This window comes from Colletotrichum scovillei (genome assembly GCF_011075155.1).
Source record: "Colletotrichum scovillei strain TJNH1 chromosome Unknown Contig00003, whole genome shotgun sequence".
Classification (NCBI taxonomy): domain Eukaryota; kingdom Fungi; phylum Ascomycota; class Sordariomycetes; order Glomerellales; family Glomerellaceae; genus Colletotrichum; species Colletotrichum scovillei.
In genome coordinates this window covers 4,385,134-4,410,260 of record NW_023336261.1, presented here as the reverse complement: position 1 = coordinate 4,410,260, position 25,127 = coordinate 4,385,134, and the positions used below count along the sequence as shown (strand labels likewise).

Sequence of the window (25,127 nt, the reverse complement as noted above, 5' to 3'; positions counted from 1 at the left end):
GGCTTGAACTGCATGGGTTGCTGCTGCTACTGCTTCTGCTGCGCAACCTGAGATAGTCAATCTGCACACCGACGTTGCTATTTCATCACCTCACTGTTGGGAATAATCAGAATGGGAATAGACCAGGACAGAGAACACTAAAAACAACGCAACGGACTCGATGGGCGTGCATAGGATCCTCCACCGGTACTTGCTTTCTGACAATGCCTACAACAACATGGACAGACACATGTAGGCCTCGTGTGGTCGCTGCATACGCCATCTTCAGGCCAAAGTAAGGTACGAGAGGGCACCACCTCACCATCTCACCATCTACCTATCTCACTGATCTGGCCCCCCCTCGGATCGCAACCCCGTGTCTCTGCGTGTGGTAGAACAGCCGTCTCCGGCTGACGGTGCCATCCATCCGGCTGATGAGCCCTCACGAGGGATCTTGATCAAGTGCTACCCCGGTTTTCCCAACAAGTCCTGCCACAGCACCCTCAAGTGTCAGATGTCTTACCGGCAGTCCACATCCACAACACCCTCAGCTTGGATGGTCCCTACAACTGTTTTCCACTGGATCTCTTTCACGGCCCCCGCGGACATGGAAGCTGGGGAAAATAATGGGCCTCTCTCACTTTGCGGAGAACCCGTACAAAGTACACAATAGGGCAGATTCCACGATGCTTACCTTACTGCGTCTGTAGGCACTGCAATGCCACAATGGGTGGCATGGAACCCTACCTTACTGCCTGCCCATGTACCCTAAGGTTGGTGCTCAGCTGTGTTGGGCCCAGTAATTGCCCGAGTTCTAGAATCCCGACCCATGATGGGGCACCTCATCCTCGACCTCAACTGGTCCTCACGAGCACGTGCCGTGTCAAATGAAGTCATGCTTCCTGCAGGCAGCGGCCAAGCTCGGCCCAATCTTCCTGCCATTTCCATTGCATGAGGTGGACTGGACTCCTTCCTGCCGACGTTCACTATGCATCAAGGTATGATATGCACTACAGCAACTATTCATGCAGTACAAGAGACGAAGTAGAATAACAGTCACATTTTGACACAAACGGGACACTCAGTCTTATCGGAATTCAAGTGGCCTACCTAAGGTAAGGTGCTCAATCCTCGACGTGTCCACCACTCCGTCTCACCGGGTTCGGCCCCGAGCAACCATACCTTACCTTATACCCTGCCTTACACTACCCGTACGGATATAGGCTAACAGCGTCTGGGCCCGCAGTACCCGGTACTTTAGGATCTGCGCTTGGCGCTGCGTTTTCCGCCATCAGCTAGTGACACGCGCCCGCTTTTGATTGTAACTCTACCACCCCGCCGAGGCTACGCAAGCAAAACCGCCCGTCAAACAGCACCCATCCAATCACCGCATCGCTCCAGAGCCACTTCCTGCCATTGCGCATTGTTGCAGCCTCCGACCAGTGGCTGGCTCCCGTCCCGTCCTGCTTGTCAACCTGCGCTGCATCTGTCTGTACCTCTAGTGGACACCTCTACGAACCTTACATCAGAACTGGCCTTTTGCTAAAGTCTGTCTGTCCTTCGACCCCATTGGCATTCAAACTTGGCGACATCTCGAAAAGAGCTACCGACCTAGAGACTCTCGTCGTCAGCTCACAACCCTGCGGCGCACGACGACGAGCTGCCCTGTTGATGATCGCCATCCGCCCATCTCGGAGCTCACCCGCGAGCCGCCGGTCGCCCAGCTTTCCTCTCGATTCTGGATCCTACTCCGTCACCAACCCATAAACAACCACATCGTCGCGAAACCGCCATTACGATATGATATCCGCGACGGATATTGCGGGAACGGCCTTGCGCCTTGTCCGTATGTTGCATGTTGACACTCTGCCTCTCGCAGGCCTCGAGGCTGCGTAAGCTGACCTTGTTTTGCCAGAACGTGCCACCGAAGAGGGCGACCCTGAAGGTAAGCTATCAACCAGATTCCCTTCAGCTTTTGCGCTCCCGACCATTGCGACTGACCGCAAAATCATCCAGGCTCCGATGGCTCACAGAAGGAGATCTTCGCCGCATGGGCGCTATTCATTTCCATCATGCTACTCATCACAGCCTTCTTGACGAGCTACTTCCTCCAAGAGCGGAAGATCGAGGCCGTCCACGAGACGGTCATCTCAATCTTTGCAGGTTCGTCTCCGTCGCCTATGAACTAAGTACGCGATGGCTTTTAACGCATGCCGTAGGAATGACCGTGGGGCTGCTCTTGCTCGTGACCTCTGGCGATTCGATCCGAAACCTCATTAGCTTCGACTACCAAATCTTCTTCAACCTACTACTACCACCGATCATCCTCGCCTCCGGTTACGAATTACATCAGGCCAATTTCTTTAGGAATATGGGTACCATCCTGACGTTCGCTTTCGCCGGAACCTTTCTTTCAGCTGTCGTCATCGGCCTCATTCTATGGCTCTATGCGTTGACCGGAGTCGAGTCCATAAGCATGTCCTTCGTCGACGCCATCTCTGTGGGCGCGACCCTGTCGGCCACCGATCCCGTCACCATCTTGGCCATCTTCAACTCATACAAGGTGGACCCCAAGTTGTATACCATCATCTTTGGCGAATCGATCCTCAACGACGCCATTGCTATTGTTATATTCGAGACGGCGCAAAAGTACAAGAAAGGCGATGCCTCCAAGCTCGGCGTTTTGAGCTTCTTCGAGGGTATCGGCATCTTCTTGATCGTCTTCTTTGGAAGCTTGTTGATTGGTGTGCTCGTTGGAGTTATGACGGCATTGCTTTTGAAACTCACCTACATTCGACGATACCCCAAGAACGAGAGTTGTCTGGTTGTATTGATCGCGTATGCTACCTACTTCTTCTCGCATGGCATCCACATGTCTGGTAAGATCTTCAATAGTTCCCTGCCTTGCATCAACATATCGCTAATAATATTCCAGGCATTGTCTCATTGCTATTCTGCGGTATAACGCTAAAACATTACGCTTATTTCAACATGTCCCGTCGGACCCAGCTTACGACCAAGTTCATCTTCCAGATCCTTGCGCAGCTGTCAGAGAACTTCATCTTCATTTATCTCGGTCTAGCGCTGTTCACAGATAATGCGCTGCAGTTCCGACCGCTGCTGATCATCATTACTGTTTGCGCTGTTTGCGCTGCTCGCTGGGTAGCGGTATTCCCCCTATCTCGCCTCATCAATTGGGTCATTCGCTACAGGGCTCGCCGAAGGGGCGGAGGAGAGGTGAGCGATGAGTTGCCCTACAACTATCAGGCGATGCTTTTCTGGGCTGGTTTGCGTGGAGCTGTCGGTGTCGCTCTTGCTGCACTTCTTACTGGCGAAAACTCTTACGCGCTCAAAGCCACCGTCCTAGTGGTTGTGGTGCTAACGGTCATCATCTTTGGCGGCACGACGGCACGTATGCTGGAGATCCAAGGAATCCGCACCGGGGTCGTCGATGAAATTGACAGTGACGACGAATTCGACATTGAGTCGTTTAACGGCGGACAATATGTTAAGCGCAATAGCACCGGCATCGGATATAATCCTAGGCGGAACGGCAGCCTGTCGCTGGACAACATCTCCTCGCGCAACGGCGCTCGGCCAACGGTGGGATCAGAACGCAGCAGCTATGTCTCGGGCTCGCACTCACCGAACCCGGTCAAGAGACAATCGAGTCTCAGTCGCAAGAACTCTGAGATCGAGAGGTCTGATCTGCTGGGACGGAGCGGCAACACGACGGACTCGGACCTAGGGAGCGATATCGACACGTCGGACCTCCCGCCCCCAGCCCGTCGGGACCCGCGCCGCACAAGCCCGATGGTCACGCCTGGAGCCTCGCAGGCGACCGGGTCTTCTGCCGGTGGTCTCCTTGCGCAGACCGAGCCTGCCGCCGGAACTTCGGTGGCGCCTCACCATGTTTCAGCGACGACTGCCATCAGACAGCTCTTTAGCCACGGGGCCGAGGACGCGGCGGGTCTGTTCAGGCAGCTGGACGAGGATTACATCAAGCCGACGTTACTGCTCGACGGCAACACCCGCGGCAATGGCTCTGGCTCCGGGCCGGGTGCGGTCTAGGCCTAGTGGTCCGTCGGTTAATGGCGTGTGGCTTTCGTTTCCATAGTCATTTCTTTCTCTGTACATGTCATTAAGGGAAGGGAAGGGCGGGCTTGCTGGGTTTTATATTTTCTGTTGCTGTTAGACACGTGGTCATGTATCGCACGCACACACGCACTCCGAGGCGAGGCCAGGAAGTGTATAGTCGCATTCAAACGGGCGTTTTGGGCGCATAATTTTATAGAGAGCTTGGCCGCAGGTAGCTTGCGGCCATGAGAAATTTCAACTGGCAAAACTTTGATGAGATGAAAAGAGTGAAACCTTACTTGCACATTGTCGATGCGAAATGGGTGATGGCTGCACTCGAGTCTGAATCCACAGTATTTAACACGAACGGGATATGAAGTGGAGGAGGTATCTTTGTTGAAACTTTCTTGATTCTTTCATTTGCATCTTGTGCCTTTTTCGTCGGCAGCCGAATGCTCGCTCCCTTTTTCCCTCTCTCTAGAAATTGCAAAGGTAAGATGAGTCCTCGTCCCATCATCCCCTTGGCTGCTGCCGCCGCCGCCGCCACCTCTTCTTTTCTCTCGTCTTCGGCATTACAAAGTGGTTATATACAACCTAGTTTTCCGTACCAAGTTGCTTTCGTTCTCGTCTTTGGGGTTAAAGGGGGGGAAATGGAAGAAGAACCAAGCCGAGAATCTCTCACAATTGTGGGATGGTGTGTTCTCTTTCTATGTACAAGGTGTTGTTTTCTTTTTCGTCTGCTCGCAAAAAAAACCACTCGCTTTGGCCCCCCTCGTGTTTCCCCGCCCAACCCTCGTCTAATCAGTAACGCCGTCGTCTACTCATAGCGAGAAACAGGTAAGAAAGAGACAAAACGAACCCACAGTTTCCAAAGAAACTAAGGGGGCCAGCGAGCGGTGCGACGACTACGCAGGATGTGTGTGCCCTTCTTCTCCCACGGGGCAAGTCCATCCGCGACCTCCGCGACGCCTCCTTTGGCATGGTGATTCAATGCCTGTCCTCCCGCCACGTCCTTGGCGGTTGGTATTCCTACTCTCGATAGACCTTCATGTCGTTGGCATAGTGATTTTAATGTCGTTCATGTGACCGTGAATACGCCCCTTGTTCCCCATCATGGCGCGGGCGTAGCAGATGGTGTAGCGCTTCCACTGGCTTGGCGCTGTTGCTGAGCTTGCTGGGCTTGCTGAGCCTGTTGCTGCTGCTGTTGAGCTTGCTGAGCCTGCGGCTGTTGGGTCTGAGTCTGCTGTGCCTGCTGTTGAGCCTGCTGCTGTGCCTGCTGCTGGGCCTGCTGCTGGACTTGTTGCTGAACTTGCTGATGAGCCTTCTGCTGTGCCTGCTGTTGAGCCTGTTGGGCCTGTTGAGCCTGCTGGGAGGGCTGAGGCGGCTGAGCCTGCTGGGTAACCTGTGGTGATTTCTGTGCTTGATGAAGCTGTTGGGCCTGCTGAACCTGAGGGGATGGCTGTGGCTTTGGTGCCTGCTGGACCTGGGGTGATTGTTGCACCCTTTGAGCCTGCTGGACCTGCGGCGACTGCTGCGCTCTTTGAGCCTGCTGAACTTGCGGCGATTGCTGCGCCTTCTGGGCCTGTTGGACCTGTGGCGACTGTCGGGCCTGTTGCTGCGGCTGCTGTTGCTTCTGAGCTTGCTGCGCAAGTTGAGCCTGCTGGGCCTTTTGAGCTTGCTGGAGCTTCTGGGCCTGGAGCAACTGTGCGGCGTGGAGAGCCTGGGCCGATTGAGCTGACTGGGGCCGTTGAATCTGCTGAGCCTGCTGTGCCTGTTGCGGCGTGTGAGGCTGCTTTGGAACCTGCTGAGACTGCTGAGGCTGCGGCGTGTGCTGAGGCTGTGCGGACTGAGGCCGTGCTTGATGCTGCTGGTGTTGTGTGTGTTGAGGCTGCACGTGTTGCTGTTGACCATTCTGCTGCTGATGATGTTGCTGTGCCTGTTGCTGGCCATGGTGCTGTTGGTGAGCTTGCTGGTGTTGCCCATTCTGAGCCTGACCATTCTGTGCCGCTGCTGCCGCTTGTTGCTGTTGCTGCTGCTGTCTTAGAAGAGCAGCATACTGGTGCGGGCTGGTCGTGGCAGCGATGCCGTTGGCAATACCCGGAGACGAGGCACCTCCACCGCCAGCAGCCGCATTCATGGCATTTTGCGACATGGTCGTCCTTTGATGAATCATCAAGCGAGTAAGATGTTCTGTAGCATGTTGGCGCACGAGCTCAGGTGTCCAGGTCGGGTTCTTGAGCCGATATTGGTTTTCCAGGTTGCTAAGCTGTTGCTGAATGCCGGGCGGCACTTGTGTGAGGGGGCGCGGTGAGCCTGAAGTGCCGTTGGGCATATGGAGACCACCAGCAGGAGACGTAGCTACCCCGCCACCATTAGCAGCGTTGAATGCCATCATGGCTTGGGCATTGGCCTGGGCATTGGCGATGAAACTCTGCTGGTTCACACCATTGACACCGTTGACACCATTGACGCCGTTAACTGACGCGGGCCGCATGTTTGGCGGAGAGTGAGACTGAGACGCATGAGACGTCGGTGTTCCCTGGTGCATTTGCTGTTGTTGCTGCTGCTGCTGAGACGGTTGCTGTTGCTGTTGCTGCTGTTGGGCCTGCTGATGTTGCGGCTGCGGCTGCTGTTGATGGACCTGTTGCTGAACTTGCTGTTGAGCTTGTTGTAGCTGAACAGCCTGTCGCTGCTGCTCTGAGATACGCCGCGCTTGCATCATGAGATTAACATCAGGCTGAGGGTTGGGCATCGGCATCCTATGCTGAGCTTGCAGGGCCGCCTGCATCTGAGCACCCCCGTTCATTGGGATGGGAGGCACGAGGCCACTCATCTGAGCAGGAACCCCGCCCATATTGGCGGTCGGAGCCTGCATGGGCATGCGACCTCGGCCTGCTTGGCCCGGAACAGCGAGCTGATTAGGCATGTTGGGACGAGCCATGTTGCCGTTGACTTGACCCGCGACGCCTGCTGGTACTTGGCCTGCGGCGGGTGTCGCAGCGATCTGGGCGGCGACCTGGCCTCGCTGTTGCATGGTGATGCGTCTCTGAGCCTCCTGGCGCTGATGGAACTGGGCTACCTTCTCGGCAAGTTGCTGGTCGCGCTCCCACCTCATCAAGCTGTAATCCCTAGGTGTCTTGGTGGGTCCTCTGGGCTGCGCGGCCTCGTTAGCCTTTCGCATGGCTGCCATCTGGGTGGCATGTTGCTGCTTCTGGGCCGCAGTCTCGCGCTTCTTGGCCAGCTTCCTCATAGCGTCAATCAGCGTAAGATGCTTCTGATTGCGTCGTCGCTCAACCCTGAGCGGCGTTGACGGTCTGCGTCTTGGGACCGGCGTTGTCGGCGCCGCCGCCTGGCCGGCAGCTTGTTGCTGCGCGATCTGGTTCTGCTGCAAGATGACACGGTTGGCAGCATCAATCCTATTCTGATATGCCTTGAAGTACTGCGTTTTCTGCATGTCCGTCGGAAGGCCTTCCAGGTTGATCCAACGCTCGAAGCACTCCCAAGGCGTTCTCCGTTCAGCTCCGGATGTGAACACGGATCTAGGCGTGAGAAGGCTGGAGATGAGCGACCAGTTGTATGAATACTCGCGAACCAGGCTTCGCAGCTCGTCATCCTCTGCCAAAGTCCATTGCGAGGGGCTGCGGCATTCGTAAAAGCTTTGCATGGGCATCTGGTATTCCGCCGGCGGGCGGAACTGATGGCCGGCGTGGAGACGGTCTCTGATCGGCTTCATTTCGGGGTTGAACAGGGCCACATCAGCATTCTGCGGTGGCAGCTTCATCCTCTTTGCGGGCTGGGATCCGAACACGACCTTTTCGTCATCATCCTCCTCTTCCTCTTCATACTGGTATCGACTCCTCTTTCTCGGGGGTCCGTCCGAAGAAAGCTTCATCTCGCCTTCCACATACTTGCTCAGAGGAAGAGCAGGGCGACGCCAGTGCGCATCGGGGTCGAATTCGGGAACAGTGAAATCAAACGCCGGGATCTTGAGTGGTGTTCCGTACATTGGAAGCTCCTGAAGCAGCTGGTCCGCGGTCGGTGAACTCCGAAGCTCAAAAACAACGTCGTCATCTTCGAGAGCAAAGATTGCAGACGGTGCTACAGTCTCGAGAACCTCCTCTCGTAACTCGTCGACGTGTTCGGGTGAATCCAGGTCACCTGAAGGTATCAGCTCGGGAGTTGCGTGTGCATCGATCACATCCAACGAGATATCGGCCATGGAGGCATCACCTTCAGTCTCGAGCTCGACTGGCTGCTCCTTGGGCGGAATGTACGCGGGAACTTGGAGCTCCTTGCGTTCTTCCTCACTTGAAGCAACCCATTCGGCGCAGGCGTGCGCGAGATTCCGAGCAGCAGCAAGTTTCCATTTCTTTTCTTCCCGGAAATCTGTTCTCATCCATTTCATCTCTTGAAGCAGCACATCCAAATGAGATTCGGGGCGGATAGGCTCCGGACACCTCTTTGGCTGTCGCAATGACCATTTGTCGTGCTGCTGCAGGTGATACACACGACGAAGCACTCGACATGCCTGATTGTCTTGTATGGCGACGTAGGCATCTGGGGTGGAAACCGTTTTGTGAGACTGGTTGAGGATGACCTCTATCGGCTTCATCCACTTTGATGTTTGCGTAAAACCTTGCACAAAGAGTGGTGTAAAGTAGTCGTCTGTCGGCAGGAAACTTTGCTTCTGCTGGCTAGGCACCAAAGACTTGTCTGCTGATCGTTTGGTCTGCTTACCAAACACGACTTCAGAAGGCTTGTTTCTTGCCTTTTGCTTGTCCTTCTTTTTGTTGGCAAATGTCTTTGGCCTCGAGGGCGGAGACTGAGGCGTGGAGGTAAGAGGTGTGAGTTGACTTGCTGGCATTTTGGTAGTCACTTGAGTCTCTGGGTGTGTCTCTCCTAATATTTCGGCCACCGACTTCTGTCTTATTATGCCAGAAGCTGTTCGAGTAACCGCTCGCTCTGGATCCTGCGGCGTCTGTGGAGCCTGGTTTGAAGCTTGAGGTGTCTGCGTCTCTGTATGATTGGGCCCAACAGGTGCCTCTTGTACCTCGACGGAAGGTTTTTCCCCAGACTGGTCCACGGCTGGTTCATCCACATCCATCTTTTCAGGAGCCTGAGACTCCTGGCTGTCCGGAATTTCCTTGGCCAACGGGTCTGTAGGCGGCTCGGCAGTGGGAACGATGGTCTGGGCCGCGCTTGGTGTAGTGACCTTTGCGGTGGTGGGCTCTGTAGTTTTCAGTTCAACCGGAGGCGGTGCGGGCACCACAGGTGTCGTTGGAGGCGAAGCTTTCTTCGCGGGTGTTTCGATCACAGGCCGTGTTGGCTTAGAGCCCATCGCCATAGACTCCTGCAAAAGCTGCGCTTCGGGCCCATCTGGTATTCTGCCGTTGAGCGAGTCCTCATCAGGAGAAGCAGCGCTCTCAGTTCCCTTGGCCTCCTCTATCCTGTCTTCTGTCGCTCCCTCGTTAGCTGTCGCCTGCCGTTCCACATACTGAGGACCTTCATTTTCGGGGCTCGTATCAGTCGAGACATCATGCACAGCGGGAGTCGCGGCCGTTTGCGTCGTTGAGCCTGGCGATGAAGCTCCGTCGGCTACCTTTGCTGAGTCCGATGGAGGTTTAGAAGCCACAGGGGTCGTATCCTCGGCCTTCTTTAAGTCTGAACGAGCAGGAAGCTGGGCGACGGGTGGCTTCACAACGGATTGAGTGGGCGCAGCATTTGGCGCATCGCCCTTTCGTGGATCGGCCTTCTTCGGGATGCCATTCGGATTTTCTCGCAGAGGCGTTGGGGCGGGCTTTTCGACAGATGTAGCACCCGTCGTCTCGGTAGCATCTTGTCGCGATGCGTGCAAAGGATTCTTCGTGGGCACGACCACAGGTGATGGCGGCGGCGGACCTGAGGCAGCCAACGTGGGCGGCTTGGAAGCATCGGGTCGATTCGGCGTTGCCGCAGCAGGCACAGGCGTCGGGGGCTTTGGTGGAAGTGAGGGCGGAAGGGTAAAGGTCGCAGGTGTTCGAGGTGAAGATGCAGCGCCATTCGGATCGCTAGATGCAGCTGCAACTGGCTTTGGCGACGGCGCAGGAGCGCTCTTCGTTTGGGGCTCAGGGAGGGAAGCGTCTTGCTTTGCGGGAGGAGCAGGCGCTGGCTCGGGTGCAAAGAGGCCAGAGTTATCGAGGGACTGTCTTAGGACATCGTAGCGCAGTTGAGGTCGAGCAGGAAGATTCGCTTCATTGAGCTTTCGTCCTCTGTAAGTCGTGTAAGCGGCGAGCGGCAACAACCAGAGCCATACGCGACCAAAAATATTCAAAAAAGCGCGAAAAGAACAGGAAAACGTACTGTGAGATATCGCAGCCCTGCAGGAACTGGATTTCGGCTGCGGTGGCTGGCGGCGCGTCGGGATTCGCGAAGTCGTTTGTGGGGAGTGCATCGCCCTCGGTCGCGACAGCGAAGAGTTGACGGAGCTTCCGCTTCCTCGACGTTACAATTGAACTAAAAAATGTCAACACGCCGAAAATTATATCGTTGTAATCGCACAGTCAAGCTCTATCGAGCGATGCAGTAACTGACCTAAATTCATCGCGTTTGGATCGCAAAAGCCTGGAGCGGTCGGCAGGCCCGACCTCAGTCATGTCATGAGCTGCCGCGACATCCGTTTTGGGCAAAAACGGGATGTCGACAAATGTTTCCTCGCGTTGGGGAGATGAAATCGACGATCAAAAGTGATGAAAGTGGTGGTGGTGCGTGGTGGCAATTGATCGCGATTGAATTCCGTCGTGGATGGTCGACCAGAAAATTGTCGGTCTACGGGCGCCGCTGGACGGGTGGTGATTCTGGAAGTCACAGGCTGATGGGCAGTTGCTAGATTGGGGGGGTTGATAGACACCCCGGGAAAAATTATTTGTTATCGGAGAATCTGGACACTGTGCCAGGGAGGAGGCCATGGATCCGTCTTTAACAAGAAGCCGAGGGGAATGGGCGGTGCGAAGATGAAAGACCGGGGGAGGCAAAAAGGAGATGGTACAGTGCGGTAATCTCTCACGCCAGATAGTCTCTCCAATGGGGACGCCTGGACCGGACCCTCCAACTTTTTGCGGCGCACGCAGGCTACGCAGCAACGCTTCCTTGCAGCAGTTTGATGGATGTGTCTGCCCATCGGGTCTGTCTGTTGGGGGAAACTTGGAGACCTGGGGACGACCTGGAGTGTTCAGTGCTTTTTTTTTGCACTTTTCTAGCGCCGGTGCATCGCGCCCGCCCTTTGCCCGTCCGTACATCAAAAGATGATGAGGCCTTTCAATGTCGCTGGGGACAGGTGTCTCTCTCTCACTCTCATAAGGTACCTTAGAACCTAAGGTGGGGAGTGGCTGCATAAGTGATAAGGCGCTTGTAAGTAGGTACCTTCGAGTCTCGAAAAACTTCCCCAGGCTCCCTCCCACCCATTCTGCTGCAATACCTAGCAATATGCACTTTGGATTGCCGCTAGTTGAAATCAGAACCAGATGGAACACCGCTGAACAGGCCAAAGTGTGCTGCTACCAGTAAGTCTGCTCTGCCGCTGCTGGCTGGCGACATATTCCGCTTGATGAATCAGTCAGCGAGTGAGTGTGTGCATATTCTTGCCGCCATGCTGTTTTCGTCTAGACCAACCCAAATTCTCCCACGTTGTGTGTGGTCCGTCTGGCATCCAATCTCATCAGCATCCCTGCTGCGGTCACATTCCACCGGCGCAAGCGTCTTGCGCTTGCTGTTTGCTTGGATGCTGGAAGTCCCAGAAACCCAGGATGCCTGGGCTTGGACTCTTGGAGCTTTATTTTTTTCTCTCTTCTGCCATCGCCTCTTACCTGGTCGCAGGCATGAAGAGCCCACTCTTGATGTTTCCAGCCTCTGGGCTCCTTGCCTGCAAGGCTCACTTCCAGCAATGCGACTTTCTTTGCTGGAAAGCTGTCGGGCTAGGCAGTGGTGGAAGGTTTCGTTTTTTCTGCCTTTGAGAGATCGTCATCGCTGTCGATCGCTGCAACAACAGGCCGCGAGAAGACGCCGGCGCAGAGTAAATGATGACAATCCTCATCTTCCAACCTCACTTGAGGACCATAGAGATGAACACCCTGTCGCACCTGGCCCTCAATGAGACGAAATTTCCAACTTCAGAATCACTTGATTCGATGAACGTTGGCGAGCAAAGCAACTTTTTGTTGAACATTGCCCGACAATCTTGAAGTCGGGGAACCAGGATAAGACCTGGGGCACGAGTCGGGACCCATGGACGCTTTGTGAGTGCTCGTCCCAAAAACTCCAAAGCCCAGCGCACACCCGAATTCAATAGTCTCGTCGCGGAGTCGCGGGGCAAGCTCTGCAAAAAAGGTTCGTGAGTTTCGAGTCAGTCGCATACCTCCGAGTTGCCGCGCTGGAAGAGGAAAAGTCAGCAACTTGAAAAGGTTCTCTCATTCGGGAACGTACAATTCATATTTGTTGGTCGTTCATGTGCCACAAAGTGCCTCTCATAAGACAGTTAGAAAACACTCATTCTGGACTCCATCGAACTGCTTGGCTCGTTGAATGCGACATGCGTTGGGTATGGCGCTCGTGCACTCTCAGTAAGACTTTTCACTCTCATTGTTCGTCGGTGAGCGACTTATCATCAGTTCAGCGCAGCCATCGAGCGCAGGTTGTGTTTGGTGATACTGAGAACATGTTGAAATGAGCAGGTAATCATGCTCTTTGAGGAGCTTCTCATCAAAAGTGATTGCCGTGAGTCTGGCGGACATTTCGAATGAGAGGCTCATCTCATGGGCTGCCAAAGATTCGAACGTGAGAGAGCGTAGTTGATCCGTTCCGGGCGGTTGAGTTTCCAGGTTCCAGATTGTGCGTCTGCCAAGACGTCGCATTCTCTCAGAAGAGAACTCTGAAAAGAGAAACGAAACGAACGTCGGTAGCTTGTTTGAGCTTCCCCGCAGGTATCGGAAACAACACAGAGAATGGAGAGGGAAAAAAAATCCCAAAGAGAGAGGTTCGACGACAATGAGTGAAGCGATGTTGGGTCCTTACCACGTTGGACATGGAGGCTGAAATCAGAACATGTTGTGGGCGCACCAAGCCAGCCAAACACACAGCCCGATGAAAAGAAATCCGCAGCGAGAAGTTTTGTGGATGGTTTGCTTGATGCTATTCTGTCCCTCCAGCGGCCCAATGACAGGCCCGGCTTTCTCGTTTCTTACACAACGTTAAATCCTGCAGAGTTATGCAAGAAAACAGCATCGGATTGGTCGGTGCCTATGAAATGCCGATTCGGGTGACATCACGATTCCCACTCCACGAGTTCGCCCTTGCCTTTCAACAGGGGTAGAGGGGGAAAATTGTAGCTGGCCAATCGAATGTTGCAGTCCCCGTTCGACGATGCGAATTATTGTTGTAACTCTGTCATCACCACTCGGCCAAACCAGGTCCCAATGTGGGCAGCGTTTCCGCGGCCCCGTCTGCTGTCAACCGAGTGCGGGAAGACTATTGTGCCTAGCTCTCACAGGTTGCTGTCCTTTTAGGCCCATGTTAACCGTGCCGTACTCGTTTCCCAACTCGGAGCAACCCGTGCGACCGGGCTGCCTCGGTGCAACCCCCTCCTCCCCGAGTTCGTGTCTCTCTTTAGGAGTCCCGTCGGGCTCTAACTCGCGCCGTCCTTCCGATCTTGAAAGTGTCAACTCCGTGCCTTAGTGTAGTCATACAACTACCCTCCGTGCCTCCTCACCGTCCAAGTGAAAAGATTGTGTGAACCGACTCATCCAACATCGCTCAACGTGACATCCAAACACCGCCGTCAACATGTCTTTCTTCGGTCTGGACATCGCCCAAAAGGGGCTCTCTCTTTACACTGTCAGTGACGTATCGATCAGCAATGTAGCTGGACCACCAGGCTAAACCTCGCGTCCAGATCCCGGCCGCCTTTGTGATGGCGATGCTGCCCAATGTCTACGCCGTCTCCGGAGCAGGAGCACACTACGATCTCTGCAACCCGAGAAAGCTCCAAACTAGTGTCGTGGCCGATGACAAGCTAGACAAGATTGTAAGAGCAGCAACCCTTCCTTTCACAGAGAACCTTGCCCTCCTCTCCAAATACCGTAGCCCATCATCTTACACGAAGCTGCGAAATCTCTAGGCCAAAGCCCGCATTCTCCGCGCCAAGGCCGCATCGGAGAACGCCTTTGAGACGCTCGGCTTCTACTCTGCTGCCGTGGTCGCCGCCAACTTCGCCGGGGTAGACGCCGAGACCGTTAACGTCTTGACACTGGGCTACATCGTCTCCAGGGCCTTGTACAACATCATCTACGTCCGCCTACAGGACAACCGTAGCTTCGGCCCTGTGCGGAGTCTCGCTTGGCTTGCCAGCATCGCCATCACAGTTACGTTGTATGCCAAGGCAGCTACGCAGTTGGCGTCCTCCTAAGCCGGGCTCTTTAATGACACTCAGCGGCACATGCTATAGCCTCTGCCGCGTCTAATGAAATTTTTTCTTCGCCAATTCAAGCCGCTTCATCAGTGTAATACTTTCCATGTTCATGTGCAATGAAATGTTTCTTGTATAGCCTATCGTTAATCGGTATCAATGTTGCATAATGAAAAGCGGGAAGCAAACGACCTTTGGCAGGTGCACAAAGCTTGTTCTTCAAGTTGACGGGCTTCTCTCGGGACGCACGATCCAGCGCCATCGTCGTACATGGCCAGAGACAGCAGTAAGCCACCTGTAAATGTGACAGGCATCGTGACGATGTCCATTTGGAAGGAAGATGATTCAGTTCACTCTGAGCTCGTACGAGATTAGCTTGAATGGGAAACGTGGGCTAGAGTCACCTTACACCAATCCCGCAGTGGAACGAGTCTGGAAAGCCTCATCGTCAGCCCTAACATCTCAATGCTAAGCTTCTTTAACCTCCAGAATGTTGGTCCAACTGTGGCGGAAGTATCACAGTTTTGTATTACAGCCTTCCGTCTCGTGAGACGGCACTCTCACGGCAGAATCGGTCTCAGAATGGGCTCCTTCTGTTCTACATAAGTTAACTACTCCTTCTGTGAGAAGATACTGCATCTGAGACAGAAGAACGAGGCAACTGCGAAGCTCATCCAAAAGTCTGAAACTGCCTTATCAACTCAACTTTTTTCCGTTTCAAGACACTTACACCTGCAGTGTTCTTTCCTTCAATAGAAGACATTTCCATTCAATTTCAGCAGGAGGTTAAAGACCTTGCGCTGCGCTGGCTTTGTTGTTTGAACCCTGTCTCACACTCCACCATCACCAACCTCTTTTCCAATCCTTCTGCGGCAGTCAACTCACAATATTTCAACTTCACTCTTTTCGGCCATTCTTTCATCTTAGGTCAAGTCTCACCTTAGAAAGACGACTCGAACTGTCATTCTCTACACTTCGTTCCTTCTCGGTAAGCCCCTGGTGAAAGTACAAAAGCCAGCTCTAGACGCAACACACGCTGACCAAAGATCCAGTCTTCTTCACCAAGTTCAAAGCAGCTGCTTCAATATTCACAATGCGTGACTTTGTCATCTTCCTCACCGTTTCCACGGTGCTCTTGCTGGCCGGCGCCGGTCTTGTAGCTGGCATCCACGACAATTACGTTGCCAGTCACGCTACTTCTACTCAGTCTATCGCCACACCCCAGACCGACTTCACAACTCTCACTGGAACCGCTTCCAGGGCCACTCATTTGAGATCCTTGTTGCCCCAAGGCACCCTCGTCGTCTCCCCCATTAAGGACAACATCAGAGCAGACTCCGTCCCCGCGACTTCGGCGATCCCTACAACCACTATTGATTGCAACCACGAATGGTGTCAGGATAGCACCTCTCTTTGTGCCTACTGGGCTGGTATCACTGGCTGGGATCCTACTGAAGGCCCGATTCCTGGCGAGACCGTTACCTCCATCGGCAAGTGCAGCATCGTTCCTACTCAGGCCAGAAACAGAAAGCGCGAGACTATCAACGACGTTCTCATCACCTTGGCGCCTACTCCCTCGGTCGACTGCAAATACAAGTACTGCGACAGCAACACCCAGTATTGCATGTACTGGGCTGGTGTCACTGGCTACGACCCTTCTCTTGGTCCCATTCCTGGCATGACACGTACCTCTCTCGGTGCCTGCCAGGTGCCTCCTACAGCTGTTGACAACGACACTACCGTGCCGACAACTATGGTGACGAAGACGTGCAAGAGTTCTTAGTGAAGGCAAGAAGTCAACAGCGACGACTTTAACGCGGTCTGAATTCCACGGGTACACGAGACATTTAGTCTGGAAACATGGGTGGGTGGGTGTTTTGGCGGGGGAAGCTACGAAGAAGCAGTTCTCAGGTTGATTTCGAAATAGAAGATTGCCATGCAAACCAAGGAATACTGATTTTTCAACATTATATGCGTGAACGTGAACGAATGATATGTACTGAAGAATGGGTGAAGTATTTACGATGTTGCCGTCTTGTCTGACCTCCCCTTGAGCCTGACCCTACTCCTAGTCCCTTGACGAGATAAAATTTTCTCTCAGGCGGCTGCTCACATCCGTATCAGTTCCACTCAATTCACAAGGTTTCTCACACTGTAGACTCACCGGGTCCAGTGACAGAGGTTGTGATAGCGGTGTCCTCCACATAGACGCCAGAGAAGTAGAAATCTTCATTGGTGTCGGCGTATCCATCACGGGGAAGCTCGAGAACGCCCAGATGCCAGTCCGCGCCGTTGGACGACGTCGAGGCCGAGACGGGAGCCACGACCTGCTGCAGAGGGGCACTGCCCTCAGAGTGCCAGAAGCCGACGCTTCCGCTGGAGAAGTTCTATAACACATTTGTGTGTAAGTTCATACTTCTCTTCGAGACGTGGAGAACCTTCTTCCCTCCCCGATACTCAAGAAACAAAGGGGCTCAAAGTCAAACTCACAATCTCATAGGCGACATTGTGCCACACATCCGGCTTCCACTCCGTCTTCCACAAACTCTTCTGCTGCACCATGAACTGCAGGTTCGTGTTATTCGTCGCCGACTCGCCGCTGATCCACCCGCTCTTGAGCTCAGTGAAGTGGCTCTCGAAGAACGCAATCTGGTGCTCGCGGAAGATGCTCGGCGCGTTGGTGTCCTTGCGGGAGATGCTGAAGTGGTACCACACCTTGCCCGAGTTGATGGCGGCTTTAGTCTGCGGGATGAGCTCGGTGCGCCGCATGTTCTGGCCGTTCCAGTAGGCCGTGCTGTCGAGCGTGATCTTGACCCCTTGCTTCGACGCCGTGTCGGCCGGGTTCTTGTAGGACGGTGAGAGGTTCACGTATTTGGTCACGTCGCCGGACCCGTGGATGTAGTACTGGTAGGGCCCGACTTGGTTGGACCAGGACCACTTGTTGAGGTCGGACGAGGTGTTGAAGTCGTTGAAGCGGCCGTCCCAGAGGACTTTGGCGGAGGTTAGGGGCACGAGGGTGAGGAGGGCGGTGACCTTCATCTTGGGCGGTTGGAGTTGGTTGAGGGGATTTTTGGAACGAGTGATGCTTGGCTGACGAAACCAAAATTATCCCAAACGTCGCCGGACAGGCTGATCACTTTTATAACATTCACAGACTGAGCCTTACACGGCAACCCGGGACGGGGGAAATATCACGACATCGAATATAGTAGCTCGGCGAACTATAGCAAACAAAGGGGGTAATGCTTCAGGCACGAACAGGTCACGAGTAATATAAACACACTCCGGACGGACCGTCTAGCCAGGGATGTTCATGGGGGGAAGGGGGAAGCTTATTTATCTACGTCGCATTTGTTCGGACAGCACCCTCCGATCCCATCGTATAAGCCGTAGACGTTGATTTGGGGAAATCTGAATGCACGGGAGATTTAGCCTGTATGGAATTTAAAGCCTCCCACCCCCACACGAACATGAACATGGGACAAAAAAGGGGATTACGTTATTCTATGGTTAGGGCATGCTGGTCTGACGAGAAACCTTGATTGAGAAGCACTGTTTTGATGTGTCCACGGCCCATGTTGAAGCAATGTTTGCAAGAAAAGACTTGCATGATATCGTGGCGTGAAGGTCTGCAACTCTACGGGTGTACATGACCTTGGAATTCCTAAAGTGACCACCTTTACGAAAAGCCACCATCAGCCAAGAAAAGCTTGTTCTGCATCATGTACCGCTCGAGTCGCCTTTTGTCCCGTCGCCAAGTCTGGCGTTCGGAGGCAAGTGAGTAGGGTGGTGTCCCAAGACGCGCCGCAAGGGTCACATTCGGAAGCAACCCAAGACTGATAGGTATCTGTCGCGCGGACACACACGGCAAGGTTTGAGGAGGTGAGGTTTGTTTCTAGCTGCCTCTTCGAAAGCCACAGCCCCGGATGGGAGCTTGAGAGAGCTCATGTGGGGCAGACGCGGTAGAGCTCAGTGAAGAATTGATATCGCGTACATCTTGAGTGCAAACACCTTGACCACTCATAGCTCGCTATCTCGTAACTTTGAAGGCGCTTCTTCTGTATGCTGAGGTAGACTAACGGATATGTATGGACGATGCGGCTCGGGTTTGAACCTACGTTGCTCAGTACGTGAAGCATCGTAAGGATCACCGTAAACTTTCCGGATGTACACTCTCGAGCTTTCTCCTCCACATGAAGATGATGATCACGCTGGCAAGTTTACGAGCTTACTCTGACTTTGGCGTCTAGGCCGGAGTGGTTCTTAACCACAAGAGAACCCCCGTCTCTACCAATGTCCTCCAGCTGGCAACTATGATACCCATCAGACCACCTTGTGTAAACGTGTAGACGCGGATATTAACCTTCTATAGGATTTATTCAAGGTCAAAGAGAGGCATATGGCACCGTAGATGAAGAAGAAGGAGCAGGAACCTCTGCGTCCACTGCAGAAGAGATGCGTATAAAATCCGCTCTTCTGATTCTATCTAGTCTCTCTCTTTTTCTTCCCCTACAACCATCATTCTGCTCTGCATCCCTGCAACTCAGCTAGGTAAGCAGACATCACTGACTACCTCACACTTATAAGCCAGTCACACTAACACTACCAACTGACTTAAGATACTTGACCTTACGCCGAGAACATCAACAGCTAGGTCTCTGTAGCCATCAGCTCTAGGTATGTATACATCACAGAATACCTTACACTTGTAATCCAGCTACTAACACTGCTCTCTTATTCAAGATACTTCACATTGAACACAACAAGATGGTCGCCACCAAGACCCTCCTCGCCGCCACGGGCACCCTTGCCCTGGCCAGCGCCTCCTCCTTCACCACCATCACCACCACCAGCACGGAGCCCGCCACCGCCGCCGCGACCATCACCGCCCCCGTCGCCCCGCCCATGCCGTACTCCGGCTCCGGCCCGACCGAGGCCATGATCGCCCGCCGCAGGGCGTGGTGCACGGAGTACAACGCCGAGAAGCGCCGCGCAACGGGCTGGTACGAGAGCCCGGACGAGTACGCCGGCGCCATCGCCTACTGCGTCCGCTTCTACCTCGACGAGTACAAGCTCAACCCGTCCAAGGCCGGCTGGATCGAGGAGTCCATGGACAGGACCCTCGGCCGCAAGAAATTCTTGGTCGCCGACTTTGAGAAGAAGGCCGGCCCCGCCCCGACCGCCACGCCCGTGGCCAATGCTGACGCCGCCGCCTCGAAGAAGGAGGATCCCGTCAGCGAGGATCCCGCGACCGAAGACGAGATCCGCGTCAACACTGCCAAGATGGCGGACATCCTCAAGGAGAGCCTCGGACTCACCGACGAGCAGCTCATGGAGCTGGGCTTCAAGCTCGGCGAGAGCGGCTTCTTTTTGGTGCATGCCCCCGAGGAGGACCCCGAGGCTTCCTCTTCCCTTCTTTGGCCCCCCAAGTTCGGTCGCCTTGCCCGCCCTCTCGTGCCTCACCCCTTGCGTAAGCATCTCGGCAAGGAGCCCGCGGCTAAGGGGCCCGTTGCTACCCAGCCCAAGGTTGAGCAGCCGAAGCCCAAGGTTGAGCAGCCCAAAGTCGAGCAGCCGAAGCCCAAGGTCGAGCAGCCCAAGGTCGAGCAGCCCAAGGTCGAGCAGCCGAAGCCCAAGGTTGAGTACCAGAAGCCCAAGGTAGAGGATGAGCCACCCGCGGCTAAGGAGCCCAAGGGAAAGGAAAAGGCGATCGCGGTTGAGCAGCCAGCGGCCAAGGAGCCCAAGGGAAAGGAGCCCGCGGGTGAGCAGCCCAAGGTCGATCAACCCAAGCCCGAGCAACCCAAGCCCGAGCAACACAAGCCCGACCAGCCCAAGGCCGACGAGCCCAAGTCCAAGGACACCAAGTCCAAGAAGTCCAGAGAGGACGAGGAGTTCCAACACCACGACCACCCTCACGGCGGCCACCACGCCCACCCCCACCACGACGAGCACGACAAGGAGAAGGAGGAGGAGGAGAAGAAGAAGAAGGAGAAGGAGGAGGCGATGGCGAAGCACCCCTACCACCCCGACCACCCCCCCTTCGAGGAAGAGCCCGTGGCGGATCACCCCACGCCGAATCCGCCGAAGGAACTCCCCGATCACATCTAAGTACGGGGCTGATGTCTTTCTCTCGGGCCTCCTTCGAAAGATGAAGAACTTGGCACGACAACCAATGTTCAGTTCAGTTTCTTTCGCGGGGGGGCTGACATGCCTCACTCGAGAGGCCTACGATTTCTTTTGTGTTTCCTATGTCTTTGGGGAAAAGTTTGATTTGGTAGTTTTGTTCGTTACACTGGCTGAAGTCGTCGAGTCCCCTCCCAAAAAAAACCACTCGGAGGACGAATGTATCCCAACGATCCGGGCCATTATGGGCACCTGTTGGTAGTAGAAATGGCCAAAGGCCACTGGGAAATACGCACCTTTGCGTACATCAATTAGCCTTAGCAAATCGCCAGTCAGTTAATAGTAAAGTTTAATCAGCCTTCTACATTTGTGACGTACCTTTACCAAGGTGGATGAGCCAGACCCACACCGTCGGTGAACCCCCTTCCATATGTCGGTGTCTGTCCATGATTTTGATACATACACACGTGGCTTGAAAAGCGAGGAAACGTAGACATTTGAAGCTTTCTTGTGGTATTACTCTTTCTACCAGCAGACTCAGAAGCCCTTGTCCAGTAAGGTTGTGTACAAAGGTCACCGTTGCTGACCTCTCTCAACCCCTTCACACTTTCCACAAAAGCCTTGCTTCTGAAGCTTATCTTCTTCTTTCTCTTTCAAGTCGTATCCTAATAAAACACTTCCAATCGGAACTCCGGCCATTCCTACCCTGCCTCACGAGCAGAGTCTGAACTCCTAAATCTGTAAAATCGGCAAGAAACGCGTTCTGACCTCCCCTGGTTCCCATCTATCCATTCCACCGCTAGTGATGATGATGTCCTTTCCTTTTTTTCTTCTACAACCCATAGACGAAATGGAATGGATTGATCTCTTGTACAGTGCCGAGTGTGCTGATTTGGCAACGCCATCGTCCTTAGCTCAAGGTTGCCTTTATTTCTGGAAGGCCCCCCCACAGGTGCTGGGAATAATAACTAGTATTTAGACCTGCTCTCCGGACGCAATACCGTGACGGGGTCATCCCCAAATCGTCGATTCGGTGCTGATGCCAATGGCCCTAGGTGAACATGGCTGCACCTTCTAGAAAGCTAGGCTCGAGCCTTGAAATTGCTTGGCATAGATATCACTCAGGGCTCGCGCCCGAATGTAATCGTCTTAAGTCGTTCCAGGTGCCGTGTCTCTGCCTTCCCTAGCATCCACCTTTTGACGATGTTGCTTATTGCGCAAGTGAACCTCAAAGTTGCCTGCCGTCATTTCCGGCCCAGGTGTGTACAACTTGCCTGGGCAGTCAAGACAGCGGATACGGGGGAGGAACATCCATCTGGCACCTTCGGGAGGCTGTGACCCTGCTGGTACTGATATCGGCATCTCTGTGTCAGGGTTGATGGCTGAGTACTTCATCATGCCCTCAAAGTTGTCAAAGGTATATGTTTGCTTCAGCTGCTGCAAACAGTTCTTTAGCCATTCTGGCGGCGGGGGCTATCGAGTATGTCAGTGTGCTTTCCTAGTTGAGGTCTAATATGTCCATGACTTACAGCAGGTGGTGGCGGTTGACCGGCAACAGGTGGCGGAGCAGGTTGTCGACCAATTTGGCCTTGCGGAAGAGGAGTGCCAAGTTGAGCGGGAAGAGCCTGACCATTTGAGGCCGGCGTAGACGGCGGAGGCATGGAGGTTGCTGCAGCCGCGGCCGCGCTAGGTATGCGAGTGTGTGCGGGTGTCGACGGTGTCTGGGAGCCACTGGGGGTGAACCTTGCTCTTGGGTTCTGGAGAAGTCTCCTCAGCTTGTCCTTGCCAACCTTCAGTGTAACAATAAGTTGTGTAGGCTCTTCAGTCTCGTCGCGAGTATCGCGAAGGGAGCGGCCAAGGTTTCTGCGAGTCTCGTGATGATGAACGATGCTCGCTTCAGGCGTTTCGGAGCGGCCGAGATTCGTGATGCGTTGCTGAGCAGCACTCGCGGCGCCCCGAAGGCCTCTCGTCCTGGCCGTGCCGCCAAGCTGAGACACGCCTGGCGAGTCCGGTCCTGAGTCTTCACTATCGTCAGAATCGGAAACCTCGCCATCGCGTGCTCCTGGCCTCTTGCGGGTGGTGGGTGGCGCGCCGGCCACACGCTTGTACAACGTGCTCTCTTCCATATTAGGCGCGGCACCTGGAAGCACGGACGAGACGAGGAGCGTCCTAATTGTCCGCTGCCGTTCCTTGAGGTCCGGCAGTTGAGGGCCACCGCGTCGGTTGATGGATCGCTTCTGCCGTCTTTGTTCCCGAGAGAAGATGACCTCATTGCGCTCCAAATCGGCGTCACTGAGCTCGTAAAGATACGGCGCGTATTCCTTGGCTTGTTGCTGCGGTCTGAATACAGATGGCAGCGGAGACGGCAGGAAGGCGGCAATGAGATCGGGGTCTTCGACCGGTCTGCCGTCAAAGGGATGTCCAACACTGTACAGACTCCGAGTGAAGAGTTGGCACTGCTCCCGAATGCAGTGGGCAATTGCGGTGGTGAACTCGCCGGACAGTGACATGTCGCGAGTCATTGAGGCGGCAAACTCCTCTGGGGAGTTGAGTGGATTGTTGATATCCCACTCGAACTGGTCGACCAAGGTCACGCCGCCAATGGTGACATTGAGCTTGATCAATATCCTCATCTCGTCGTTCTTGTAAGCAGAATATGGCAGCTCCGGGTCGAGCGCGTCTTCTTCGGAGAAGACTAGGGGGTAAAAGTCGTTGAGCTGGTCGCGCATTTGTAACGTGACCTGGTCCAAGACGGGTTTGTGCTGTGCGTCCAGAGGGATGCCCAGATCCTCGACAAGGTGCTGCGCAAAGAGTTCGCCTGGAATGACCCTGTCGTGGAGGTTCCATGTGAAGGTGTCGCGAAGCTTTATCTTTTCCCAGTCAACGTCTATGCGTATCGGCACGAGCTCCTCGTGTTGCTCCGCCTGCTTCTTCAGCTCTCTCTTTTTCCACCTGAGCGGATGCGACTGGCGCTTCCCCGGCCGCGGCTTCTGGCTCGGATAGATGACTTGGGCAGGAAAGGGCGCTCGCATGCGGGGATCGATGTCGGTGTAGCCGTTGCCGTAGCCACGGTATCCTTCGCCATATAATTTGCTCGGAGGGAAGTACAAGCGTTGTGTTTTGATGAGGTTGTAGTCATCAATCTTGTCTCTCGTCTGTTGCATGTCCTTCTCGAACCGTTCCTGGGCGTCCTTCATCGCGACAGAGTAGTGCCAGTCGCGCGTCACGTAGCGCTCGACCTGCAATTTGTTGAACGAATCCTTGTCTCGTACTGGGAGGGCCTTGGCGGCGGCGGAGCGAGGAGTGCCATCGTGATCGTTGGCGGCGGACGCAGAGGTTGATGCCGAGGACGAGGCTGTCGCGCCAGCCGCGGTAGGCGTGGACGTGGATGGCGGCGCGGCCATGATGAAGATATGTGCAGGGTCCCGAATCGCCGCAGCGATGCGACTGCCGAGACGTCGAAAGGAAGACGCGCGATCGGGCCTGGGTTCGTATTGGGCGCGTGTCGTGGCGGATGCCAATTGACGATGGCTCCAAAGTTCACTTGGGGATGAGAGGTGGATTCTGCTACGTCTGTCGCAGCCTCTCTCTCCTGCGCAGCGTGTTGGTGTTGAACCGGGAAAGGCTGGCACGGATGTGGCTAACGCATCCCATGTATCGTGCTGGTGTTTTGGCCGCGAATGGTCTATCTTGAACGACAGGGGGACTTCTGAATGTTAGTGCAGACTGACCAATGCGGCACCCAGGGGAGCTCAGGTCAGCGCCAATCGCAACCTGGAAAATTTCCCAGTTCAGGTACCGAGCGAGCAAAGTATCTTGCCTCATAAATCAGCCGTAGAGCTACATCTAACGTCCTCACTCGTGCTTCAGGACGTGACCGCGTTCCTGAACCTCAGCATGTTGGAATCGCACCGCCGCAAGTAGCCACCAATGGCTTTGACGTATTGCAGGATGCGGCTGACGACATGATGGTGTATGTGAGGGCTAAGATAGTCACTTCTTCTGACCTTGCAAATAAGCCTAGCAGCTGGGAAGATGCAAATGATTTACGGGTTGACTAGGTATTGTGGCCGAGATGGGACCTAAAATCTGGCACGTACAGTTGCGCGATAAGCGCCGTTCTCTTGATGGAAAATACATCTTCTTGCGCTAGATATAGCGGTGTGTGCCCAGCGTGCCTTAGGTTCCTAGACAGATGCCAACGTGAGGCCATTCGCTCCTCCAGAAAAGGAAAGAGGGCATGTCATCTGGTGTGCCTGTTGTGTCGGTACGGGCCGAGCTTTTGCCGGAAACAGCTCCAAGCTCGAAGGAAGGCACAAGGGAAGGTTGCCCTGAGTTCTCAATTCTGTTGCGTGTTTGCTCTTCAGACGTGTGAATGAATGTAGATGCGTCCTTGGGTGCGCTGGTATCCGTAGAGCTCAGAGCTCGGCACAAAAGTTCTAGTTGTTCACCACGAGACAGTCTTGAGCTTGAGACAGTCACTTAGGTACCTTGGCAGCTCATTCAAAGCACCTTA

General features: G+C 54.5%; 6 protein-coding genes across 6 annotated transcripts; 3 read left to right on the top strand and 3 right to left on the bottom strand.

Annotated features, from left to right (window-relative positions):
• Positions 1-1,211: 1,211 nt before the first annotated feature.
• Positions 1,212-4,321, top strand: HER10_EVM0004105 (sodium/hydrogen exchanger 3). The gene is made up of 5 exons (XM_035473759.1): positions 1,212-1,825; positions 1,895-1,924; positions 1,996-2,142; positions 2,199-2,858; positions 2,915-4,321. Exons 1-5 carry the CDS (start codon positions 1,780-1,782, stop codon positions 4,048-4,050), a joined length of 2,019 nt encoding a protein of 672 aa, XP_035335902.1. The 5' UTR covers positions 1,212-1,779; the 3' UTR covers positions 4,051-4,321.
• A 197-nt stretch (positions 4,322-4,518) lies between these two features.
• HER10_EVM0002842 (uncharacterized protein) lies at positions 4,519-10,937 on the bottom strand. Its single transcript, XM_035472536.1, has 3 exons — positions 10,627-10,937; positions 10,396-10,548; positions 4,519-10,304 (listed from the first exon to the last, which is right to left on the bottom strand). The coding sequence occupies exons 1-3, from the start codon at positions 10,686-10,688 to the stop codon at positions 5,168-5,170; spliced, it is 5,352 nt and encodes a 1,783-aa protein (XP_035335785.1). The 5' UTR covers positions 10,689-10,937; the 3' UTR covers positions 4,519-5,167.
• Positions 10,938-13,869: 2,932 nt separating this feature from the next.
• On the top strand, positions 13,870-14,491 carry HER10_EVM0013289 (uncharacterized protein; the record flags this gene model as incomplete). The annotated part of the gene is made up of 3 exons (XM_035482652.1): positions 13,870-13,920; positions 13,979-14,110; positions 14,204-14,491. The coding sequence occupies 3 exons, from the start codon at positions 13,870-13,872 to the stop codon at positions 14,489-14,491; spliced, it is 471 nt and encodes a 156-aa protein (XP_035336742.1).
• A 468-nt stretch (positions 14,492-14,959) lies between these two features.
• HER10_EVM0001711 (uncharacterized protein) lies at positions 14,960-17,530 on the bottom strand (the record flags this gene model as incomplete). Its single annotated transcript, XM_035471450.1, has 3 exons — positions 14,960-14,967; positions 16,656-16,878; positions 16,982-17,530. 3 exons carry the CDS (start codon positions 17,528-17,530, stop codon positions 14,960-14,962), a joined length of 780 nt encoding a protein of 259 aa, XP_035335678.1.
• Positions 17,531-19,019: 1,489 nt separating this feature from the next.
• On the top strand, positions 19,020-20,596 carry HER10_EVM0008011 (uncharacterized protein; the record flags this gene model as incomplete). The annotated part of the gene is made up of 1 exon (XM_035477548.1): positions 19,020-20,596. Exon 1 carries the CDS (start codon positions 19,259-19,261, stop codon positions 20,594-20,596), a length of 1,338 nt encoding a protein of 445 aa, XP_035336271.1. The 5' UTR covers positions 19,020-19,258.
• Positions 20,597-21,120: 524 nt separating this feature from the next.
• On the bottom strand, positions 21,121-24,265 carry HER10_EVM0012991 (snf5/smarcb1/ini1). Its single transcript, XM_035482365.1, has 2 exons — positions 22,141-24,265; positions 21,121-22,084 (listed from the first exon to the last, which is right to left on the bottom strand). Exons 1-2 carry the CDS (start codon positions 24,013-24,015, stop codon positions 21,761-21,763), a joined length of 2,199 nt encoding a protein of 732 aa, XP_035336716.1. The 5' UTR covers positions 24,016-24,265; the 3' UTR covers positions 21,121-21,760.
• Between the last annotated feature and the right edge of the window lie 862 nt (positions 24,266-25,127).